The sequence below is a fragment of the Alosa sapidissima genome, chromosome 2 (genome assembly GCF_018492685.1).
Source record: "Alosa sapidissima isolate fAloSap1 chromosome 2, fAloSap1.pri, whole genome shotgun sequence".
NCBI lineage: Eukaryota > Metazoa > Chordata > Actinopteri > Clupeiformes > Clupeidae > Alosa > Alosa sapidissima.
This window is the reverse complement of record NC_055958.1, coordinates 29,946,454-29,966,453: the sequence shown is the minus strand read 5'-3', so window position 1 is coordinate 29,966,453 and position 20,000 is coordinate 29,946,454. Positions and strand designations below refer to the sequence as shown.

At 43.7% G+C, this 20,000-nt stretch overlaps 1 protein-coding gene across 4 annotated transcripts in view; it reads left to right on the top strand.

Moving 5' to 3' along the window:
• fgf14 (fibroblast growth factor 14) overlaps positions 1-20,000 on the top strand; it is a 168,962-nt gene that overhangs the window by 85,184 nt on the left and 63,778 nt on the right. The window contains exon 1 of one of the 4 annotated variants that reach the window (XM_042077807.1): positions 17,238-18,641. The exons of the other annotated variants lie outside the window; for them this stretch is intronic. Within the exon in view, the coding sequence (XP_041933741.1) occupies positions 18,449-18,641 (193 nt within the window). The 5' untranslated portion in view covers positions 17,238-18,448. Of the gene's footprint in view, positions 1-17,237; positions 18,642-20,000 lie in introns of those variants that run through there. 4 annotated transcript variants of the gene reach the window in all.

Here is a 20,000-nt window from a genome sequence, read left to right as displayed (position 1 = left end):
TGAGGATAACGTGAGCTCTTTGATTCGTCCCATTGCTCATCTCTTATTTCCCTCTGGTATGTGCTGGGGCAGAGAGCACAGTGCCTTTTGCCTTGTGGAGATGTGCAGGGGGAAATAATTGATTGAGGCATGTGAAACTGTTTAACACACACACACACACACACACACACACACACACACACACACACACACACACACACACACACACACACACACACACACTCACACACACACACACACACACAGGGAGTTACATACATACATTTATCAAATCATCAAAAGACAGGGAGACAGAAATCAAATGCTTTTCTTTGTAAGTACTCTTTAGTGAGCCTAAAAGGACTCTTGAGTTGTTACCACAGTGTTAATGAGTTTAATTGTTCTAATGTCCTCTCTCAAAAGCAGATAAAACATGACACGACTCAAGAAGGATGTATCCTGGCTATGAATTCTGTGTCTGTCCATGTGACCCCTGGTCAATTAAAATGCAAGCGAAATCAGCGACATTTTTACAAATGGCCTACTGTGACAGGGGCTACTTTCCCCTGAATAGCTCTTCCTGGAATGTTCCGGAACAGGACTGATTCATCAGTGAGGGGGAGGCAGGCTAGCCCACTCACCTTGATGCACAAAGCGTTCAGTATGCAGGACACTGAGACACACACACACATGTACACACACAAACACACACACACACACACATGTACACACACAAACATACAAACCCTCATGTACATGTGTACACACACACATACACACACACACAAACACTGTACTGTAAGCATTAGTTAATTAGGCCTGGGTGAGACAGTCCATATCTGGTGCAGTGAGTGACCGACTGCTATCGGAAAAGCGCGTGTGTGCCTGCGGTGTAAATCTATGGCGCGCGGAGCCGTTGGCCCATGCATGGAACAAGCGTGCGTTGTGTAACACTCGGAAATGACAATGACACACTCCCAAGTGTCCTGCTTCGAAATGATCTCCAGCTAATAACATTGTGCCAGGTCACCAAAGGACAGTCAATCAATCGCTTGTTTTACAACATTGACCGGGCCAATCGGACAAGAGTGGGGGTGCGGTGGGGTGGGGATGTTTGGGGTTGGGGGGTGTTGGGCTCCCTCTTTTTATCTAATTGAAAAACAATTGAAGTGAATATAGTCCAACTGGTTATAGTGACAACATAGTTGGACTGATCATAGAGTGCAGTGGGAGGAGAGCTCTTGCTGTGGAGGGAGGAGAGACATTACAGTAATGTGTGTGTGTGTGTGTGTGTGTGTCTGTGTGTCGTGTCTCTGTCTTTCTCTCTGTGTGTGTGTGTGTGTGTGTGTTGTGTGTGTGTGTGTTGTGAAGAAAGAGGTGCTGAACCATATGCTTGTGAGGATTTTTGTAAATGTGTGAGTGTGACCTGAGTCACTCTTTCTCTTTCTCTGTGTGTGTGTGTGTGTGTGTGTGTGTGTGTGTGTGTGTGTGTGTGTGTGTGTTCGTGCTTGTGTGTCTGTGTGTGCATGTACCCATCATATACCCATGTGTGTGTGTGTGTATCCCCCCCCCCCCCCTCTCTCTCTGAAGTATGTCCTGCTGACCACATGAGGGCATCTTTGCCATTAAATCCTGACACACACAAACACACACTCTCTCTCTCTCTCTCTCTCTCTCTCTCTCTCTCTCTCTCTCTCTCTTTCTCTCTCTCTTTCTCTCTCTCTCTCTCTCTCTCTCTCTTTCTTTCTCTCCAGCTTGTGTTATCCCTAGTAACCAACACAGTCTATTGAATGTGACAGTGACATGATCGTTGATGCGTTTAATGTCATGTTCATAAAAAAATTATGTGACATGATTTGATTTAACAATGTGTGCAGCACGATATGCTAGCTGATGTGTTTAGCTCCATGAAAGTGGTGATACGCACTCAAAGGACTTTTAGCCCCTGATGTGTTCAATGAGTGATTTAGAAGCGATGGAGTTAGTGAAAAGATTCAAATCTGACATCAGTGCTATGGTGACTGACCAGTGAGTTCTTACATGACCCCTCTGTGTTTGATGAAGCTGTGTGGTTGTGTGTGTGTGTGTGAGAGAGAGAGAGAGAGAGAGAGAGAGAGAGAGAGAGAGAGAGAGAGAGAGAGAGAGAGAGAAGGAAGGAGAGAGAGAGAGAGAGAGAGATAGTGAGTCTGCATCAGCCACAGTATGAATGAATGGCTCTGCGTCAGCTCCTAGCAGTAACTGGCTCAGTCTGAGTGTTTGCTGTGGCCTCTTCCCCTCTCAGCACGAGCCTTTCCCTCGGCTTCTGTGCTCTTGGCTGCCCTCTTGTGGTCAATAAAGTAAAGAGCAGCCACAAGAGCTGTGGCTGCTCTCTATTATGGGTGAGGACATAGTGATGTGGATATGACGTGAAAATATTGTAGTTATAGTACATATAAAGATTTGTCATGAAAAGTGATTCATCATTTCACATCTCACATCATTTGTGAGTACGCCGAATGCCATAGTGGATTGAAGGGATTTGTTGGACTGATGGACTAAAAGCATTCACTCATTTCTGTTCATGTTTCAAAAACCACAGAATAAAAAGTGATCATGCGGTCTCTTCTCGTGCAAATTAGCAATTGCTGCTACAACCTGGCCCAAGACATATTTTCTTGGATCCCAGTATTTTTTGTGCACTGTCCCTGCTTCAAATAAATAGATTTCCATTCCATTCCAGTGCAGCTGGTGCTGGAGCCTGGATTACAGTAACTGCACGGCGGCCATAATCAACCATTGTGACCATTGCATACACGTTTGCTGCCTTAAGCACATGACAGTGACCATTTGTGCAACTTTGGTCAATTTTAAAGAAGTCATAGACGTCCTGTTATAGAGTTATTGACTTGAAATCTGTTATAACAGATGTCTTTTATTTACTAGATTGTATTCTTTTTGGTAACTGGGAGTAAAGAACTGAGGGGAGAGAGCCTACTGTGTGTGTGTGTGTGTGTGTGTGTGTGTGTGTGTGTGTGTGTGTGCACATTGGTGTTTGCATGAGTGTGTGTGTGTGTGTGTTTGCACATACATATGTTCTCGCACGTGTGTGTGTGTGTGTGTGTTGTGTGTGTTTGTGTAAAATGTGTCATTCTTTGTACAGAGCCAATATACGCTTCCACCGGTGGTAATCCAGTTAGGTGTGTGTTTGCAGACGCTGTGTTCAGATGGAGTGAAGCGTGTGTTGTCATGAGTGGTGGAGAGAGCTGCATGTCAAACAGCAGAACCACTCTGCACTGGATCATATGGCCTTCATGATGGACCAGAACCATGAACCATGCCATAATCATATACATACAGTAAACATTATATTCATACACACACCATACATACACTCATATTCATGCACATATGTACACATACTGCACATTGTACATATACAATGTGAATGTTATACACATTCACATAGACGTACAGCCACAGAAACTGACTCTGTAGTTTAGAGACGGCCACAGTCAAACCAGACGCGCCTGCTTTTAGGGTTAGCCGCATGCATTTTGCCCCACTCCTGTTAAATAAATGAACACCCTAAAATAAGAGCCCTTAAAATAATACCCTGCAACGTGTGCCACTGGGCGGTCAGTTCAGCAGGCACGCCCATCAACTCACCTTCTCAAGACTCCTGGTGGAGAGGAGGGAGTGAGGGAGAGGGAGCTATACATTGTGTGTCTGTATACGTGTTTGTGTGTGTGTGTGTGTGTGAGAGAGAGAGAGAGAGACAGAGAGAGAGAGAGAGAGGCAGTGAGCATTTCCTGATGTCTAATGGCATCTGTCTCCAGTTGCCGCACATCAGACACTGTGCAACCTCTCCACTCATCCGACACTGTGCAACCCCTCCACTCATCCGAAACAAGCGCTCCTATTTGTGCTGCATCACAAGTTCAACCAGCACCCTCCTCCTTCTCCTCCTCCTCTGGCCTCCCTTCCACCCCCCTCCCCATCCCTCCCTCTCCTTACTGAAGGCAGCCCATGGCAGGTCGTGTAGATCTCTTGCTTGGCATTTGTACAGTACGTGTCTGTTCCGCCCATCCTCAAATCCTCCCCACTGCTCTCTGTGTAGCAGCCAGCGGTGTTGGTTTGTTGTCTTTTTGTGTTGTTTATCTTCACCCTCTGAGTGTGGGACATCACCAGAGCCATAAATCTGTCAGATACGGTTTGGGTCGTTGGGGCAGAACTGCTTGTTTGTTTAACCAGGGCATGGCAGCCCACTTCCATTATGTAAACAGGTATTATGATTAACAAAGCATGGCTGATGTGTGTGTGTGTGTGTGGGTGTGTTTATGTGTGAGTGTGTGTGTGTTTATGTACATATGTATGCGTTTGTATGTGTGCTTATGTGTGTGTGTGTGTGTGTGGTGTGTGTGTGTGTGTGTATGTGTGAGTGTGTGTGTGTGTGGTGTGTGTGTGTGTGTGTGTGTGTGTGTGTGTGTGTGTGCGTGAGTGTGTGTGTGTGTGTGTGTGTGTGTGTGTGTGTGTGTGTGTAGCTGACACCAACGTTAAGCAGCCTGGTGGGCATTAGCTGTGAGGCCCTGCGTCTGGTCAGTGGTCCCCCACTGTGAGAGTGTCAGCGTTAAACAGAAACACTGACATGGCGCTCAAGCATGGGGGACCATCTCTTCGCACTGCAGAGGCTGTGTGTGTGTGTGTGTGTGTTTGGGGGGAGGGGGGGTATGGGTGATGGTCAAGGCTGCTATAGCCCCCCCCCAACGCTAAATGCTCTCCTGAGATTTGTTCTTTGCTCCTTGTATGCTTTAATTTCTTTCCTTCCAGTTTCTCTGTCCCTCTTTTCTCTTTCTCTCACACATCCCTCTTTTCATCTGTCCTCCTCCACCTCTTCTTCTCCCTCTCTCCCTCCCTCGCTCCTTCTCTCTCCTCTGCCCCTACTCTTTACAGACCACTGGGCAGTGTTATATATCACCTCCCTGGGGAGCAGAACAGGTCCCATTAAATAGTTCCCTGCATCACTTTTAAAGGCCACTAGTAGATTTCATAGTGGATGGACTGAGGCTCTTATAATTACTGGGGAAAATAGCTTAGCACACATCAGAACCACAATTGTGAATAATACTCTGTGTGTGTGTGTGTGTGTGTGTGTGTGTGTGTGTGTGTGTGTGTGTGTGTGTGTGTGTGTGTGTGTGTGTGTGTGTGCGCGCGCGCGCGTGTGTGTGTGTGTGTGTGTGTGTGTGTGTGTGTTGGGGGGGGATTGTTTGATCTGTTCTGTCTCTTCTCCTTTCTTCTCTCATTGAATCTCCTATCCTACCCTATCCCATCCTATCCTATCAGTACCTCTGTATCACCATTTATTGTCTTTTACTTCAATATACGCATTATCACAGAGATCACACAAACTCCATCACATTACGACAAATGCAATAGTTATTCCAAAAGCCCATTCCCTTCCTTGTACATCCCAACAATGGAAATGACCACAGTGTGCCACTGATCCATACCAAGCCTATGGTGTTTCCCTATCACCCCCTGTGACAAAAGTGAGTCATTAGGATCAGACGTTTATAGCCTCGGCAGTCTTCAGACAGTATGGTGGGTGTCGTTTTGATGGCGATAACTGCAGCCGAGGGCAGAGTCCCATTTCCTTTAATCATTCCCCCCCTGGCCTCTGTGTCTTATCTCAGATTCCTCTCTCAGTCCCATCTATAAAAGAGAGAGAGGGGGGGGGGGATGTAAATGGAAAGGAAAGAAGGAGAGCATGAGCCTATAGACCCTTTCAAGAGAGTTCCATTATCAGCATCATAGTTGGCCCCACAAGGCTTCCTTTTTAACATTCCATATGTTATCTTAATGCAGAGGAAGTAGATTGGGGCCCAAATAGAACGTTCAAGCATTGTTTTTGTTTTTATTGTTGAAAGGGTCTATTCCCTCAAATCAGTATCCAGGAAGTGAGAGAGAGATCGAGCTCGAAGGGTCAAGGCCTGGACAGAGTCTCCGGCTCTTCCCACATCATTGCTCGTCATTAGGGCCTAATTAACTTTTCATAATTGGTTCAGAGCAGCGGGGCGATGATTGAACAGCTCGTTTGGTGGCGGAGTGTAATCAGACCCTTCAGGAAAGATATGCAGCTCACCTCGCATGAGGCAATTATGGGTGGTAGTCACAAATGATCAACATGAGTGGCTGGATTCATAATACACACAGCCCCATTAGAATGAGTAGGCGGTCATTAATTGATTCGCTAATTGTTAGCTTATGTTTATAAGTAGTTTACAAGCACAGCCCTGGTCAGTGGTAGCAAGCTAAAAAGTACACTGGATGGAAAATCTCTAACAAAGTTAAGGCTTTTTTTTTTACAGTTCAACAAAAGTGTAGAATATTTATATGTGTGCCTGCAGAGACAAAGGATTGCATATGGCCTTGCAGAAACAGGGCAGAAAAAGCAAGAAAAAGGAAAAACTGTTTAACGCTATTGTGCAGCCCGAGTCTTAAGGAGATTATGTGTAGGAATAAGGGAATTAAGCCATTTTTTTCTGGTTGAGATTTTCGGCTGTGTGGGTGTTGGAGGCAGTCGTCTTAAATTCCAGACTAAAGAAGAAGCATCCTTGTGATTGGCTCTGTCATGTACTGTAGAATATTCTGTGGTGGCCAAGGTCTATATCTCTCCTTCTAGTTATCTCTCTGTCTCATTTGCTTTTTCTTTCCCCTCTTTCCCCCATCTCTTTCTCCACCATTTCCTTTACCTCTCTCTCTTTCTCTCTCTCTCTCTTTTTCTCTACCCCTCTACCCTCTGCTGGGGTGCTGTTGGGTTTTGCACTGTGTATGTGGGGGCGGTAGTCCTGCAGGCTTTGCTGGAGAGTCTCTGGTGCTCCCTGCACAGTCTCTCTCTCTCTCTCTCTCTCTCTCTCTCTCTCCCTCCCTCTCTTTGATCGGAGCCTACTCAGGTTGGCGGAGGCGCCCTGTGGGTGGGCGTCTGCATTGTTGCTTGGCCAGCAGGTACCACCCGGGTACTGCACCCACCTAGCCTAGCCTTCAGATGTGCGTTATAGGACGTGGGAAGCCTTTCAATAGCCCTTAAACACTTGCCTATTGAGCCCTTGTTTACGGTACTGGCAGAGCGAGATTGCCTTGTGTTTCTTTTTTTTTTTTGCAAGAGAAGACTTGCCAAGTAAGCAGGAAATAAAAGTTACGAGCGCACCGGCGAAGCTTAGCTGTAATGAGGGATCAGATATCTAAGAGATGCAAAGGAACATCTTACAGCAACCACCAGAAAAAAACCTGACATGCCGTACTTATGCCGCGTGCACTGTAATCATTTTTAAATAATTTGATCTTCGTTTTTGCGGTGCATTCAGAGAATGGGTATTCGAATATGTCCTGAAGACATTATCGTAGAGAGAGCTGTCATCAGGACAGAGGTGGGGGATATCAGTGCATGTTTGGCTTGATGTGCCCCGCGCAGATGATCAGGGAGCCAGAGCGCCACTGATTAGGATCGTGACACACCTGGATTTGTCACCGTCTCCGCAGGAGAACCAACAGATAAGATGAGATCACTGGGCGCTGCAGGCTCACATTAACACACACACACACACACACACACACACACACACCATCAGACACCATTCTCTATGTCCTTAAACCAGCAGGAATCCATGTTTGTTTGTCTATCTTGTGTTTCTTTTTTTTTATTATTTCTAAATGTTAATGCACCAGCCATCTCTGTGCACAGCAGCTCTCTGCTCTGCATATTGATACTCTGGGCTGAGCCTGCATGTCTTTCTGCAGGGGCTGCACACTGTTGGCCGCCTCCGTGCTGTTGGAGATCCCTCGGGTTTCCTGGGAGAGCTTAGAGCACTAACCCGCCCCCCCCCACCCACCTTCCAACCAGTCCTCCCTCCTGTGCCCCCTCCTACTCCCCTCTCCTCCACCAACTCCAACCGCATACTCTGCAGCCTCTCAGCAGCCTAGAGAATAGGGGTTTGCAGTGGTGTGCATGAGTGTCTGTGTGTGTGTGTTTGTGTGCGTGTGTGTGTGTGTTTGTGTGTGTGTGTGTGTGTGTGTGTGTGTGTGTGTGTATGTAGTGGGGAGTATGTGTACTGGTTAATTGATATTCACAAACTCAGCCCGGAGCTTCTCCGATGAGCATCTTCTCTCTTTTTTTTTTATAAAAAACCCCTCATGCTGACAAGACAGTTTTAGACAGCGCACATTTCAAATAAGATCAAAGGAGCTGGGTTGGGTTGGGCCATGTGCCTCTCATCCCTCGCCACCCCACTGCAGTCTCTCCTTCCACACTTCAATGCTGTACTCTACCCCTCCTACCATTTCTCCATGGTCCCTTCATCTGTCCTCCTTCTCCCCCATTTTTGCCCTCAACCTTCTTATCATTCATGTCTTCCCTCGTTCGCTGTCTTTACATCTGCGTCTGTGTTTACTACGTGTCCTAACCCTGGCTGTTTAGGTCAGCACTCTCTTCTGCTCTTACTTCCGTCGAGCTTGTCCAGCTGACCAACTTTAGTCTGGCGACCCTGACCTGCTGAGTTTCAATTAGGCGACCAGCAGCTGTTGAGGAGAGCTTTCCTTTGCAATGTGTTTTAATTTTCTTAAAACAGTCTCGGAGAAATGTAGTGCAGAGTCCACAGCTGTGAGTCTGTGTAGTTCTGGCAATGTCTATTAACTAGATTGTCATGCAACTGACTAGTGGCTTGAGGGTGTGTCTGATACTCACAATGTTATGTGCTTATGAAAGGAATATCAACTTGTTTTGCAACTTTGGTGGCCATTGTTGAAGAAAAAGCAAATTACTTATTTTTGTCTTTAATTTTTTTATTTTCTAAAGGACACCTATTGAACAGTTTCATTGTCTTTCTGCCACAGCCACACTCCAGCGAATCTACCTCTGTTAATCTGCCGCAGTAAATAAATGCTTTCCACTGAGATGAAATGGGGCAACTTGTCTTAAAGCCAATAAGCAAATGTGTTCCCTCACGTCTCTATGGGGCCCTGTGAGCAAATCACAAAGCAATAAAGCCCATTTGCCTTAGTCGCCTCTTTAATAACGTTCCCTGTTCATATTCAAATGTCAGCCTAAATGGCAACACCCCTCAGCGGTAATTTTCTCCTGCTTTCCTATTGATCTGATGACTCTCTCACCTCGGCTCTGTTTTTTAATTGTGGCCACACAAGTGCTGTCTGCTTCGCTCTCCCTCTCTCATCTCAGTCGGGTCCTGATGGCTTGTTGTTGTTGTTGTTGTTTTTGTTGTTGTGGTCAGTCCACTTTGTTGTTTCCATAGAGCAGCTGTGTGGTAAATGCCAATCTACAGCTCACAGCTCCAGGCCTGACTAATATGCCTCCTGAACAACACCTGTCAAAGATCTGTGCGTGCTCGGGTTTCTTTTGTTAGTATATGGAAAATACATTAATTTGATCTGAAACAAAAAGTATCCAAAATTGATTGTAAAAAAGCCAGGCTGTAAGGGGCTCTGTTGTTTCAATTGTTTGGTGCCATATAAATAAGCTTGATTTGAATTGAATTGTAAAATGATCACGTTTATGTATGAAAGCTGGTTGAGTTGGTGAAGTAAGCCACAGCATAAGCCTTTGTGTCCCCATCTTTTCTTCACTGGCAGAGTAGGGATTATATATGGACAGGGTTGAGTAGTAATGGATTCCATGTAATCTGAATTACATAATCAGATTACAAAAATCAAGTAACTATAATCAGCCCAGATTACAAAAAAAGTGTAATCAGATTATAGTTGCAACCCCTAATCAGATGTTGTGATGTCGTGTAAAATGTGAATAAAAACAGAATGTAATGATCTGCAAATCTCTTAAACTCATATAAGTATATACTCTTTTGATCCCGTGAGGGAAATTTAGTCTCTGCATTTATCCCAATCCGTGAATTAGTGAAACACACACAGCACACAGTGTACACACAGTGAGGTGAAGCACACACTAATCCCGGCGCAGTGAGCTGCCTGCAGCAACAGCGGCGCTCGGGGAGCAGTGAGGGGTTAGGTGCCTTGCTCAAGGGCACTTTAGCCGTGCCTACTGGTCGGGGTTCGAACCGGCAACCCTCCGTTTACAGGTCCGAAGTGCTAACCAGTAGGCCACGGCTGCCCTAAATAGGCCCTATTTAGTTACCAAAAGGACACAGACATTATCAAATGTTGAAAATTACAAATTTGACTATTTCATGGAAAATATATGTTTATTTTGAATTTGATGCAACGCGTTTCAAAAAAAGTTTCAAAAGACGTGGGTAACAAAATGCTGGAAAAGTTGCGCAATGACTTTGCAAACTAGGGATAGAGCTGAAAAGCAATATTGGATGGCCATGGTCTGTTGGACCTCAGATGGCACTGCATTAAAACCAGACCTGTTTCTGTAAAGAAAATGATTGTATGGGCTCGCCAAAAGTCTCTTGGTGTTTTAAGCCCCCAACGTCATCTTCCAGGCAGTGCTGCATGGAAGGCACTAGGGTTAGGCAAGGGTTAGGGTTAGGTGGGCTCTTGAAACACCATCGAGCTCAGGAAAACCTCTGATATCCATTGTCTATGAGCACAGTTCGATACTCAATTCAGAAATGCTTGAGTAAACTTTACCAGCCTTAAAGGAAAAATCCGGTATTTAGCACTTTGAGTCCCTTTTCTGGTTTGTTTTGGATGAACTAGAGTGGTAGACACCGAAATTTTGACGATTGGTCCTGTCTCGACCTTTCTGACTCGTTTTGAATCGCCTTTGACTAGTCAGAGTGGCTACCAGCAGGCATACTGTAGGCTACTCAAACATGTCCTAAAACAACCCTTAACGTTCATTTTCAAAACTGTGCAACTCACCGAGTGGTTAGTGGTGTTCGTTGATGTTCCAAAACAAGTAGCGTAGCGAAATACAGTTTCTGTCGTGTTTTATTTGGCATTTTGTAAAATCCCATTGATTTCTGTTGGAAGACTCATTGCACGTTGATATTACTGCGCCACCGTCTATGCTTCAGGTTCAAATATTGAGCGGTTGTGAATAGTTCCACAATAGCAAATAAGACGGCTGGAAATCATACATTGCGCCGATGTATTTGCTTTTAATAATCAACGAACACCACTAACCACTCAGTGAGTTGCACAGTTTTGAAAACGAACGTTAAGGGTTGTTTTAGGACATGTTTGAGTAGCCTACAATATGCCTGTTTGCAGCCACTCTGAGAAGTCAAAGGTGATTCAAAACGAGTTAGAAAAGTCGAGACAGGACCAATCGTCAAAATTTCGGTGTCCACCACTCTAGTTCATCCAAAACAAACCAGAAAAGGGACTCAAAGTGCTAAATACCGGAATTTTTACTTTAAACTTTACTTTACCAGCCTTAAACTTTAACAGCCAAAATTGTATTTAGACATGATACAGAAATACCACCGTCTTATTTGAGCCTGAACTTGTTTAAAATGGACTGAGGTAACGTGGAAAAAGGTCCTGTGGTTAGACCAATCAACATTTGCAATTCTTTTTGGAAATCATGGACTCATCTGGGCTAAAGAGGAGAGGACCTATCCGAGCATCCAATCTTTCCATCTTGTTTTGGTCCTCAATTCGAAACCCAACATCTATGACGGTGTAAAGGTGCATTAGTGCCTTACAGCATGGGCATCTTGCACATCTGGCAAGGCACAATCAAATCGGAATGATGTATACAGGTTTTGAGCAACATATACTGCCATCCAGGCAGTATGGCAAAGACCTTGAATATTTGAAAATAATGCCAAAATGAATCTGTCTGCACTCAAGACCTGTCAAATTAGGTGCATCATGGAATGAAAAACATGATTAAGAATACCTCATACTGTTGAGCAACTGAAATCCTATATCGGGCAGGAATGGGAATGCTGACATGAAAATCAAAATGATCATATATTTTCCATGAAATAGTCAGAATTTTCATTTTCAACATTTGATATGTTGTTTATGTCCTTTTCGCTGCTAAATATGGGTTTACAAGACTTATATTATATTATCACATTATGTTTTTTTTTTGCATTTTACGCAACATCCCAACTTTTTCTGATTTGGTGTTATACATTGTTGGGGATTACTTGATTACATTTTACCATGCAACTTTTTTATGATAGCCTAGCTAATGTTTTAGTTTGACAGCCCATTCGTTTTTGTCCACTAGATGTCATTATCATCCAATTGCCTGTATAGTTTCTTGACAAAATGTTAAAATCAAAACCCAAGATGGAGGAGCCGTCGACGTTAACCGATAGACCCGTTCCAGTCAGGAAAAATGCGTTCAGTACTTGGCAATATCGCCACAACTTTGAATTAAAGACAGTGGAAAATAAGATTGTGTATGTTGTGTGCAAGTTGTGTAAAGTAATCCTGAAGTAATCAGATCTGACCCAACCCTGTATATGGAGCAACTTCTGGACCAAAATTGCTCACTGATAAAGCAAACGTGTTAGCCAATCAGTGAGAAATTGCCCACACAACAAGACTCAGCACAACATTACTCAAAACATTGCTTTGTGTATCACCTTCAGGGTCCCAGAGGTCCCTCTGAGTTTGAGTCAGTTCCTACAGTGTATGTATGATGATGTAATGTTTTTATCTCTTAAATGCACAAAATGTAGTTTTAATGAATACCCTTTTCTCAAAATGAAGCTTTAATTAATACCCTTTTCTCAAAATTAGGCAATGAAGTCTCAGGAGCATGCACATTCATTTCCAGTGAATGTGCACTCTCTTTAGTGTCTCTCTGTAACATTCTTCTTGAAACTAAATGTAGTATGTGCAATTCTAACCAGCTATTTGTGACATTATTTTAAGGTACAAAAAACTCTTTGGTGTTGCTTTAATTGTGTGCGTGGGAGCTCTCCTTTGAGGGTGCCAACATGTTCTTTTGTCAAGCAAAATCCTTTATTTTTCATTATGATGGGCAGACAGGTAATCTCGTCTGCTGTTATCATATTGTGTACTCTGCTCAGCAATACAGTAGGTGGCACTTTGAAGGTTAATCAGCTTCTGCTGGGGTGTTGAGGGGAGAGGAGGCATGTTCTCATTTAGAGAAAAGTGGAGATAATAAGACTTGCCAGGGTTCTTATTCTCTCTCTCTCTCTTTCTCTCTCTCTCACTCCTTCTCATACTCTCTCTCCCTTTTTCTTTATCTCTCTCTTTCTTCCTCCCACCACCTCCTCCTCACAGGGAATATGCATATGAGATTTCCCCCGCTGCGTCAGGACAGCACTCTGTTCTCCCTCTACAGTTTCTGGTGGACTCTCACTATTACTGTATGAAGGGCCGTGGCTTTCTCCACTGGGGAGGTGGTGTGCCTCCTGCGTTGTGGTTTGTGGGGGTGACATTTCTAGTCAGTGGGCTTGTGGCCTTAAAAGGACTTCTAAATCGTTACTCTTTCTCCCAATTAAATTAGGTCCCTGTTCTGACCTCTGTGGCATCCCGCAATTTGATTCAGGCAAATGAAACACAAAATCTCCCCTTGCCTCCTTCTCTCTCATCTGGCCTTATCCCCCCGAGATAATCTGGCTCCAATTAGAAATATCCGGAATGTTGACATGGCTAATTGAATCAGCCATTTCCCAGAAGCGATGGACAGGGCGGCTTCATCAACAACGGCTATTTATCTGTGTGTGTTTTTGTACCCTGATTTTGTGGGCTAATGTTCTAGGTCCCTGTCTGGTCAGAGTTGATGTCCTTGAATGGGAGTTGTCATGACTGTGTGTGTGTGTGTGTGGGGGGGGGGGGGGGGGCACTCCTAGAACCAAACACACTGAGTTAGCTCGGAATGCAGTCATATTTGTCAGCCAGTCAGCCTTTCTTTGGATCCTTGAGCACAGTTGACAGGTGGGCTTTTTTAATTTCACTTAGTATCTGCTATACCAGTTTAGACTCTTAATTGCATTATCCAAGCCAGCTCTTTTATGTCATTCTCAATCCGCATGGAGCCTCTTAAAGCTGCTTAAAATTAGAGAGCTCACTTCAATGGAGGACACCAAAGTTGTATAATCAGTTCACGATTTATCCTTCTTGATGTCTCTTAATAATATTCTTTTGGGGGTTCCTCTGAGTTGCCTTTTTGTCTGTATAAACATGGTTACCAGAGCTCCAAGTAGAGGATATCCTGTGTCTGGGCAAATCCAGACCTCTGAGTCAGCCAACCCTGTGTTCGAGGTGCACTTGTCCTGTGCCCCTTGCTGAGTTGTTTGGAAAGGTGGTGGATCTCGCCGAAATTGATTTGGGCAGCTTGGGGCGGACTGTCAGACGATACTTAACAACGTTATGTCCAAATGTAGAGTCTATAAATGAGGGTCGAAGCCACACTCAAGGCTGCCTGAGAAGTGATCTTGCCCTCTAATGAATTGGCTATGGGTTTGCCATGGAATCACACACATTCCGAAGGAAAAGACGTATTGGTACGTGCACCCTCTCCTATTCAAAGATTAGATATAAGTGGATTACAGTTACATAATGACACATCGATAGTGATTAGTTTTTCCCAAAGAGAGGAATCAATATTTTGGTGTGAGAAGCATATGGAGGGGTATTTAACTCATTAGGCGTGTGCATTGATCTTTTCTGTACTGATGTTTACTTCATAATGTTCCTGTCTTGTACAGCCGTTGATGGGTTATTCCTCATAGACAGGTAATTTTGGCTTTACCACTTATCTTCTGGACAGGTCTGTTTGTTGGGAAATTAAAATGTCAAACAGCCCTGTTTTCCAAGGCGCATCTGTGTCCAAGGAAAATGATACAGGTTGATCTCACTGGTTGATATCAGGGGCTGGTTGACTATTTTCCTTTTTTCCCTTTTGTCTACTGGTTACATGTCTAATGACCTTAAGAAATGACTGAATTAAGAGTCTTTTAGCAGATATGCACAATATATGGTGAATTATTTCAGTACAATTGGGTGTGTTTGGATACAGGTCTGAATTCAGACGTTCTTGTCTGAAGCTTCTTTTTTTGTAGCTGCGCTGTAATTGCTGAGACCAAGAGGGAGCATGAGGTTGCGGGCTTTCTGAATATGGAACAGCACAATATCTGCCGTGACTGCCTTCATGCATCATTTATTATGCAATTTCCGAGACTGAAGAATAAGAAGGAAAGAAAAAAACTCCTAGGTGGACTCAGCGCAGGTCAGAGAGTGCAAACAGAAGCTCATAGGTGTCAGGCTGTGTCACAAGCAGTGGGATTTCTTTTCAAGTATGCTACTTTTTTTTTTTTACTTGGGGCATAGCAAGTAATTAGTCAGAATGAAATAAAGTAATAGTTCTTCTCTCTACCCTTTTGATATTTAAATTAGCAGATGTAGAACCTCGCAAGCGTCTCTGAGCATTTGCATTTTATGCGAGGGGAATCACAGTTATGCATGAGAATGCGGTTATTGCTGAACGAGTTGCAATTCCAGCTGAAACTACAGTAAGGGGGACTATGCACCGAAAAGTATGCAATATGGTAGCCTTCAAATGCATACACACTTTTATTGTTATCACTTCACTAAATGATCTAATACCTTATTATTATCATCATCGCATGTCTGCTTTATGCAAAGTTTATATTGTATATGACGCCACACAGTGTTTGTTGTGTGGCGTCATTGTTTAGCTGACAGTGTCCGCTGTCGGTGGCAGTACAAACTGCAATGCATTCCTGCCCCTGAAGTTCGTGCATCACATTGTTGTGCGCTGCAGGACATTCCGTGGCCGACACGCTAACCAGAGCACGAGCACAGAGTTTAGGAAAATTCAATATGCCCGACGGGTTTCCACACAAATTTGATTTAACAAGTGGGAATGAGCTCTTTTCAATGCATGCAGATACATAGACCATAGAATCTATGTCAAATCTGTGTAATATGAAATGACCATTTTCAGTGTCTGCCAAAGAGCGAATGGAATTAATGATATTATTTTAATACTGAGACTATGGCATATTGCAATATGAATACAACGCGCATGTTACTCGTCTGCTGAGCACGGCTTGTATCTACAAAAAAGACAGTAGGCCTGGTTTCCAACATTTTGTAGGTAGTCGTTTATCTCTGTGTTGTTTCATGGTTACAGGTTCAGCCAGAATCTCATTTCGCCTAAATTTGTAATATTATAATAACAACATTATAGCGCCCTTAGTGATACGTGCGATGGAGAAAACATCATTCCAACTCCTCCCTTTGTCCAGTGCCATTTCTAAATACATCTTCGTGAAGAGGATATTAAACAGTTGCGGTCCCGTGGTGTTGGCTGCGAGCAGACCACACGCCGCCTTCGCGTTGCGCGGAACATTTCATTATAGGGACAAACAGCAGATGGCCCTCTTGCGTTTTAATTCCACGTGTTTGATGAGGCTCTTCAAAGACATTAATCTAACTGAGAAAATACCAAATGTGGAATTAATATAGTGTTGTATTACCCAACAATACACTCGCTCCCCGTCCACCTTTAAATCATTGTGTATCAGAATTGAATATCGAGAATGTAAGGGGATAGAGTAGGCTAGAATAGAAATGTATCGAGGCGTAAAACTTCTCATAATTTTGCCCACCAGGCTTTATAGAGCTATCTATATTCAAAAAAATGCATGTGTTATTTCTTCACGTAGCCTAAGCCTGAAGTTCGTTGTTTTCTAAGCAGGCTACTGACAGCAGAACGAAACGGAGCTCTCCACGGTGCTGAAATGCTGATGTAAACTAAGCGCGAGTCTGCAGTCGCAGTGTTTATCCCCGATTGTGGCCTTTAATAACATTAATACGATCCCTCCAGAACGTTATGAGGTCTGTTTTGTCATCTTAGTCTGTGCGTCTATGATACACATTAAGTGACACGCCATAAACACGGACGTTTCACTCCACTGATCTGCACACGTTCGTCACATTTTGTGTAAATTAGAGACATTTGTAAACATTGTGTGTCTATGCCGATTGAAAAGTAGGCTATAGTAAAACATGTTATGATACTAAACAACAGGTCGCTAATTGAGCGGATCTCCCCGAGGTCTAAAAGCAGTCGTGGTCCCTAAGTCAGTCTGGGGAAGAAAATAATTGTGGCGTAATTCTTGTTCTCGCTTTATCTTAAAATTAAGACATTCCACGCCATTATCTGTGATTATTGCTGAAGCTACTCCTGGTGCGAGCACGTTTGAGTGGAGGCGTTTCTAATTCCATAGCAAAGACAGTCGTTACACAGAATTCCAATACCTCGCAGCAAAGAGTCAAACACAGTGGAAGCACAGACATCGGCTGTGATTAAGCGAAGGGTGGGTTTCTCGCCTTTGAAAAGATTGCAAAGGAGGAGTTGGTCGTTAAGACTTGTTGATGGCGGAGATGCATTGATCTGTGGGGTGAAGTGAAAAGCCCGGGTGCCTTTTTTTTTGCCGTGGCGCGGGAGTTGAGCGTGCATGCAAACTGTGCCTTTGCATTGTAGAGAAATTGCGTATTTTTATCGTTCCCATTACGCGCAGGCTCTCTTTTCCGACTGGATATACAATTCCGAACGCCTTACTCTTTCTTATACTCATGGGATCCTCGTAAGTTTAATTTATTTGTATGCTGCTATCAAACGAGACGTCATTTCCACAGAGTCGCGTCAGTTGTGGTTATGTTTTTAGTCTAGACCGCGAAAGTTGTGTTGTGGCAAATACAGCCTACATATCTTATTTGAAAATCCGTGACTGGAATAGGAACAGTGGATGTTTCGGAAAGGATTCCTTTGAAGATTTGCTTGGAAATCAAGTGACTTCGTGATACCCACAATAACTATCTCTTTTTGGCCGGCGTTGCACTTATCGTTGTGCACACATATCTCCCCAAATGCTGGACGCTGTCAGGATAAATAAACATTTCCATAAAAGTGTCGCGGATCGATGCTAAACTTGGTGAATATGTGAGCAGAGACGTTATTGTCGCCAAGTTCCACCTGGGAGACGGGTGGACGTCCGTTCCCCTACCATAATTACAAGAAATTCGCTTTTGTTTGTTTGGCGGTGATCGACACCCGAGAGTGGACACAGCTGTCCAGGGTTCTGACTTCTGCAAACCGGAGGACGAGCGTGAATGGAACATTAAACATGGGCATGTCTATATAGACGAAATAGCCCAATGCATTTCTGAACGAAATGGAATACAAATATCATAGGCTTTGATGCGAATAATCGATATGCAGGTATGACAAATAACCAGCCATTCCTCTCAGACCATTTCGTTATAACTGAGGTCAAATCATAATGCAAATATGATTTTTTAACGACTGTACCTTAGCGACGTTAGAACTGCCTGAACTATGACAGCGCAATGTCTCATATCATCGACAAAATGTAATTATCGGACATTATAGAACAATACGAATTAATATTCCTGACATACCAAGGACTGACCATCATCGCAAAAATGGGACAATAATCAAAGTGCGCACACAAGCAGGGGTGTTTGTGTTGACTGTGCTTTGTCTTCGGAGTTAAACACTTGTGTTTGAGACATGGCAGCGGCTATTGCCAGCGGTTTGATCCGGCAAAAGAGACAGGCACGGGAGCAACATATAGACCGACCCTCTACCAACAGGAGGAGGAAAAGCCCCAGCAAGAACAAGGGTCTCTGCAATGGGAACCTGGTTGACATCTTCTCCAAAGTGAGAATCTTCGGCCTCAGAAAGCGAAGACTACGGCGACAAGGTGTGAGAAGTTCTATAACCCTCTTGAAGTCATAGTAGACAAGGCCAAATAATAACATGGTGTGTCATAAATGAGCTGTCAGCCATATTAACTAGCAATATTCAAAAGCCATCTCTGACACATACCCTAGCTGTTTACATTTTGCAATCAGGCTTTGTTCTAACCGACAACAAACACAGGTGCTTCCCCATATGTGAATAGCTTATCTCATGGTGAAAAAAGTACGCAGATGTTAGGCTATACCTATAGGTATCTTCCAGTAAGGGTGATCAAAAGCGGATAATACACAATCAGAGATAACGACAGAACCTGACATGAGCGTATCACGATAGCCTATTTCAGACAAGCGTGCACAACGCACAGCTGTCACCACAGCCACGAGACAGTGTCAGAGGCGCCCATAGCCCAAGTGACCAGTTGAAGTTAACACTCATCGATGTCCCGACGAATGCAATATGAAATTGGCTTTTAAGGCCAATATTTAGCCGGAGAAAGAGGGCCTTTTTTATTTAATTCTCCTGCCATTTTCTGAAGACCACTGTCAGCCCTGACATGCGTTTCCGTTGAAATTCACTGTTCTCAACAGGGGAATAACGTCCTTTCCCTAAACCCACTCAAAGAACCAGTTACGATTGTATTATATGCTACCTGTTAACTGTGTCATAGCGGGTGTTCAACCTTCATTTTTACAAAGCCATCATTAAGTTGACGAGACGAGCTTCTGTGGTATCTCGAGCTAAATCTGAAACATTGAATAATGAGTGCAGCAGGTGTACAACTTGTTGCGGGTAGATGATATCTTAAACTAACAGTTTTTCTTCCTCATCAACTCTTCTCATCTGCAAATTTCAACAAGCCAGATTCATTACAAAAGCTTGTTTATACAAGCTGTCCGTTCTTTTTGGCTCAGGGTTCCCGGATATCAGGTAGCTGTGGAGAAAAAAAACACTACTTGCTATGTTGTATTTAAACTGAATGTATAGAGTTTATTAATGCCGAAGTAGAATGTAGAATGGATTATATGTTATACCTGGGTTCAGATGTATACCTATTTTCGATATGTATGCAACATTTTTTAATCAGCTTTTATACACCAGGTCGTCATTTCCGTCATGTCCTCTCCTCCGATTGATTTTGTCATTCAAGCCGATGTGTATTGCCATTATGTGTCAACCATTTGTCAAAGAGGGTGTGGCTTCATCTTTAATTGGTGGCTGCTTTCCGATATTACACAGCACTCCAGTTTTAGCTAATCCAGTGAATTATAGCATCGAAAACATTACATTAACAATATCAAACCACGTGTTGCGTTTCGAACCCTTTACATTCCACCTATTGTAGTTAAAAAGAAAATGACGT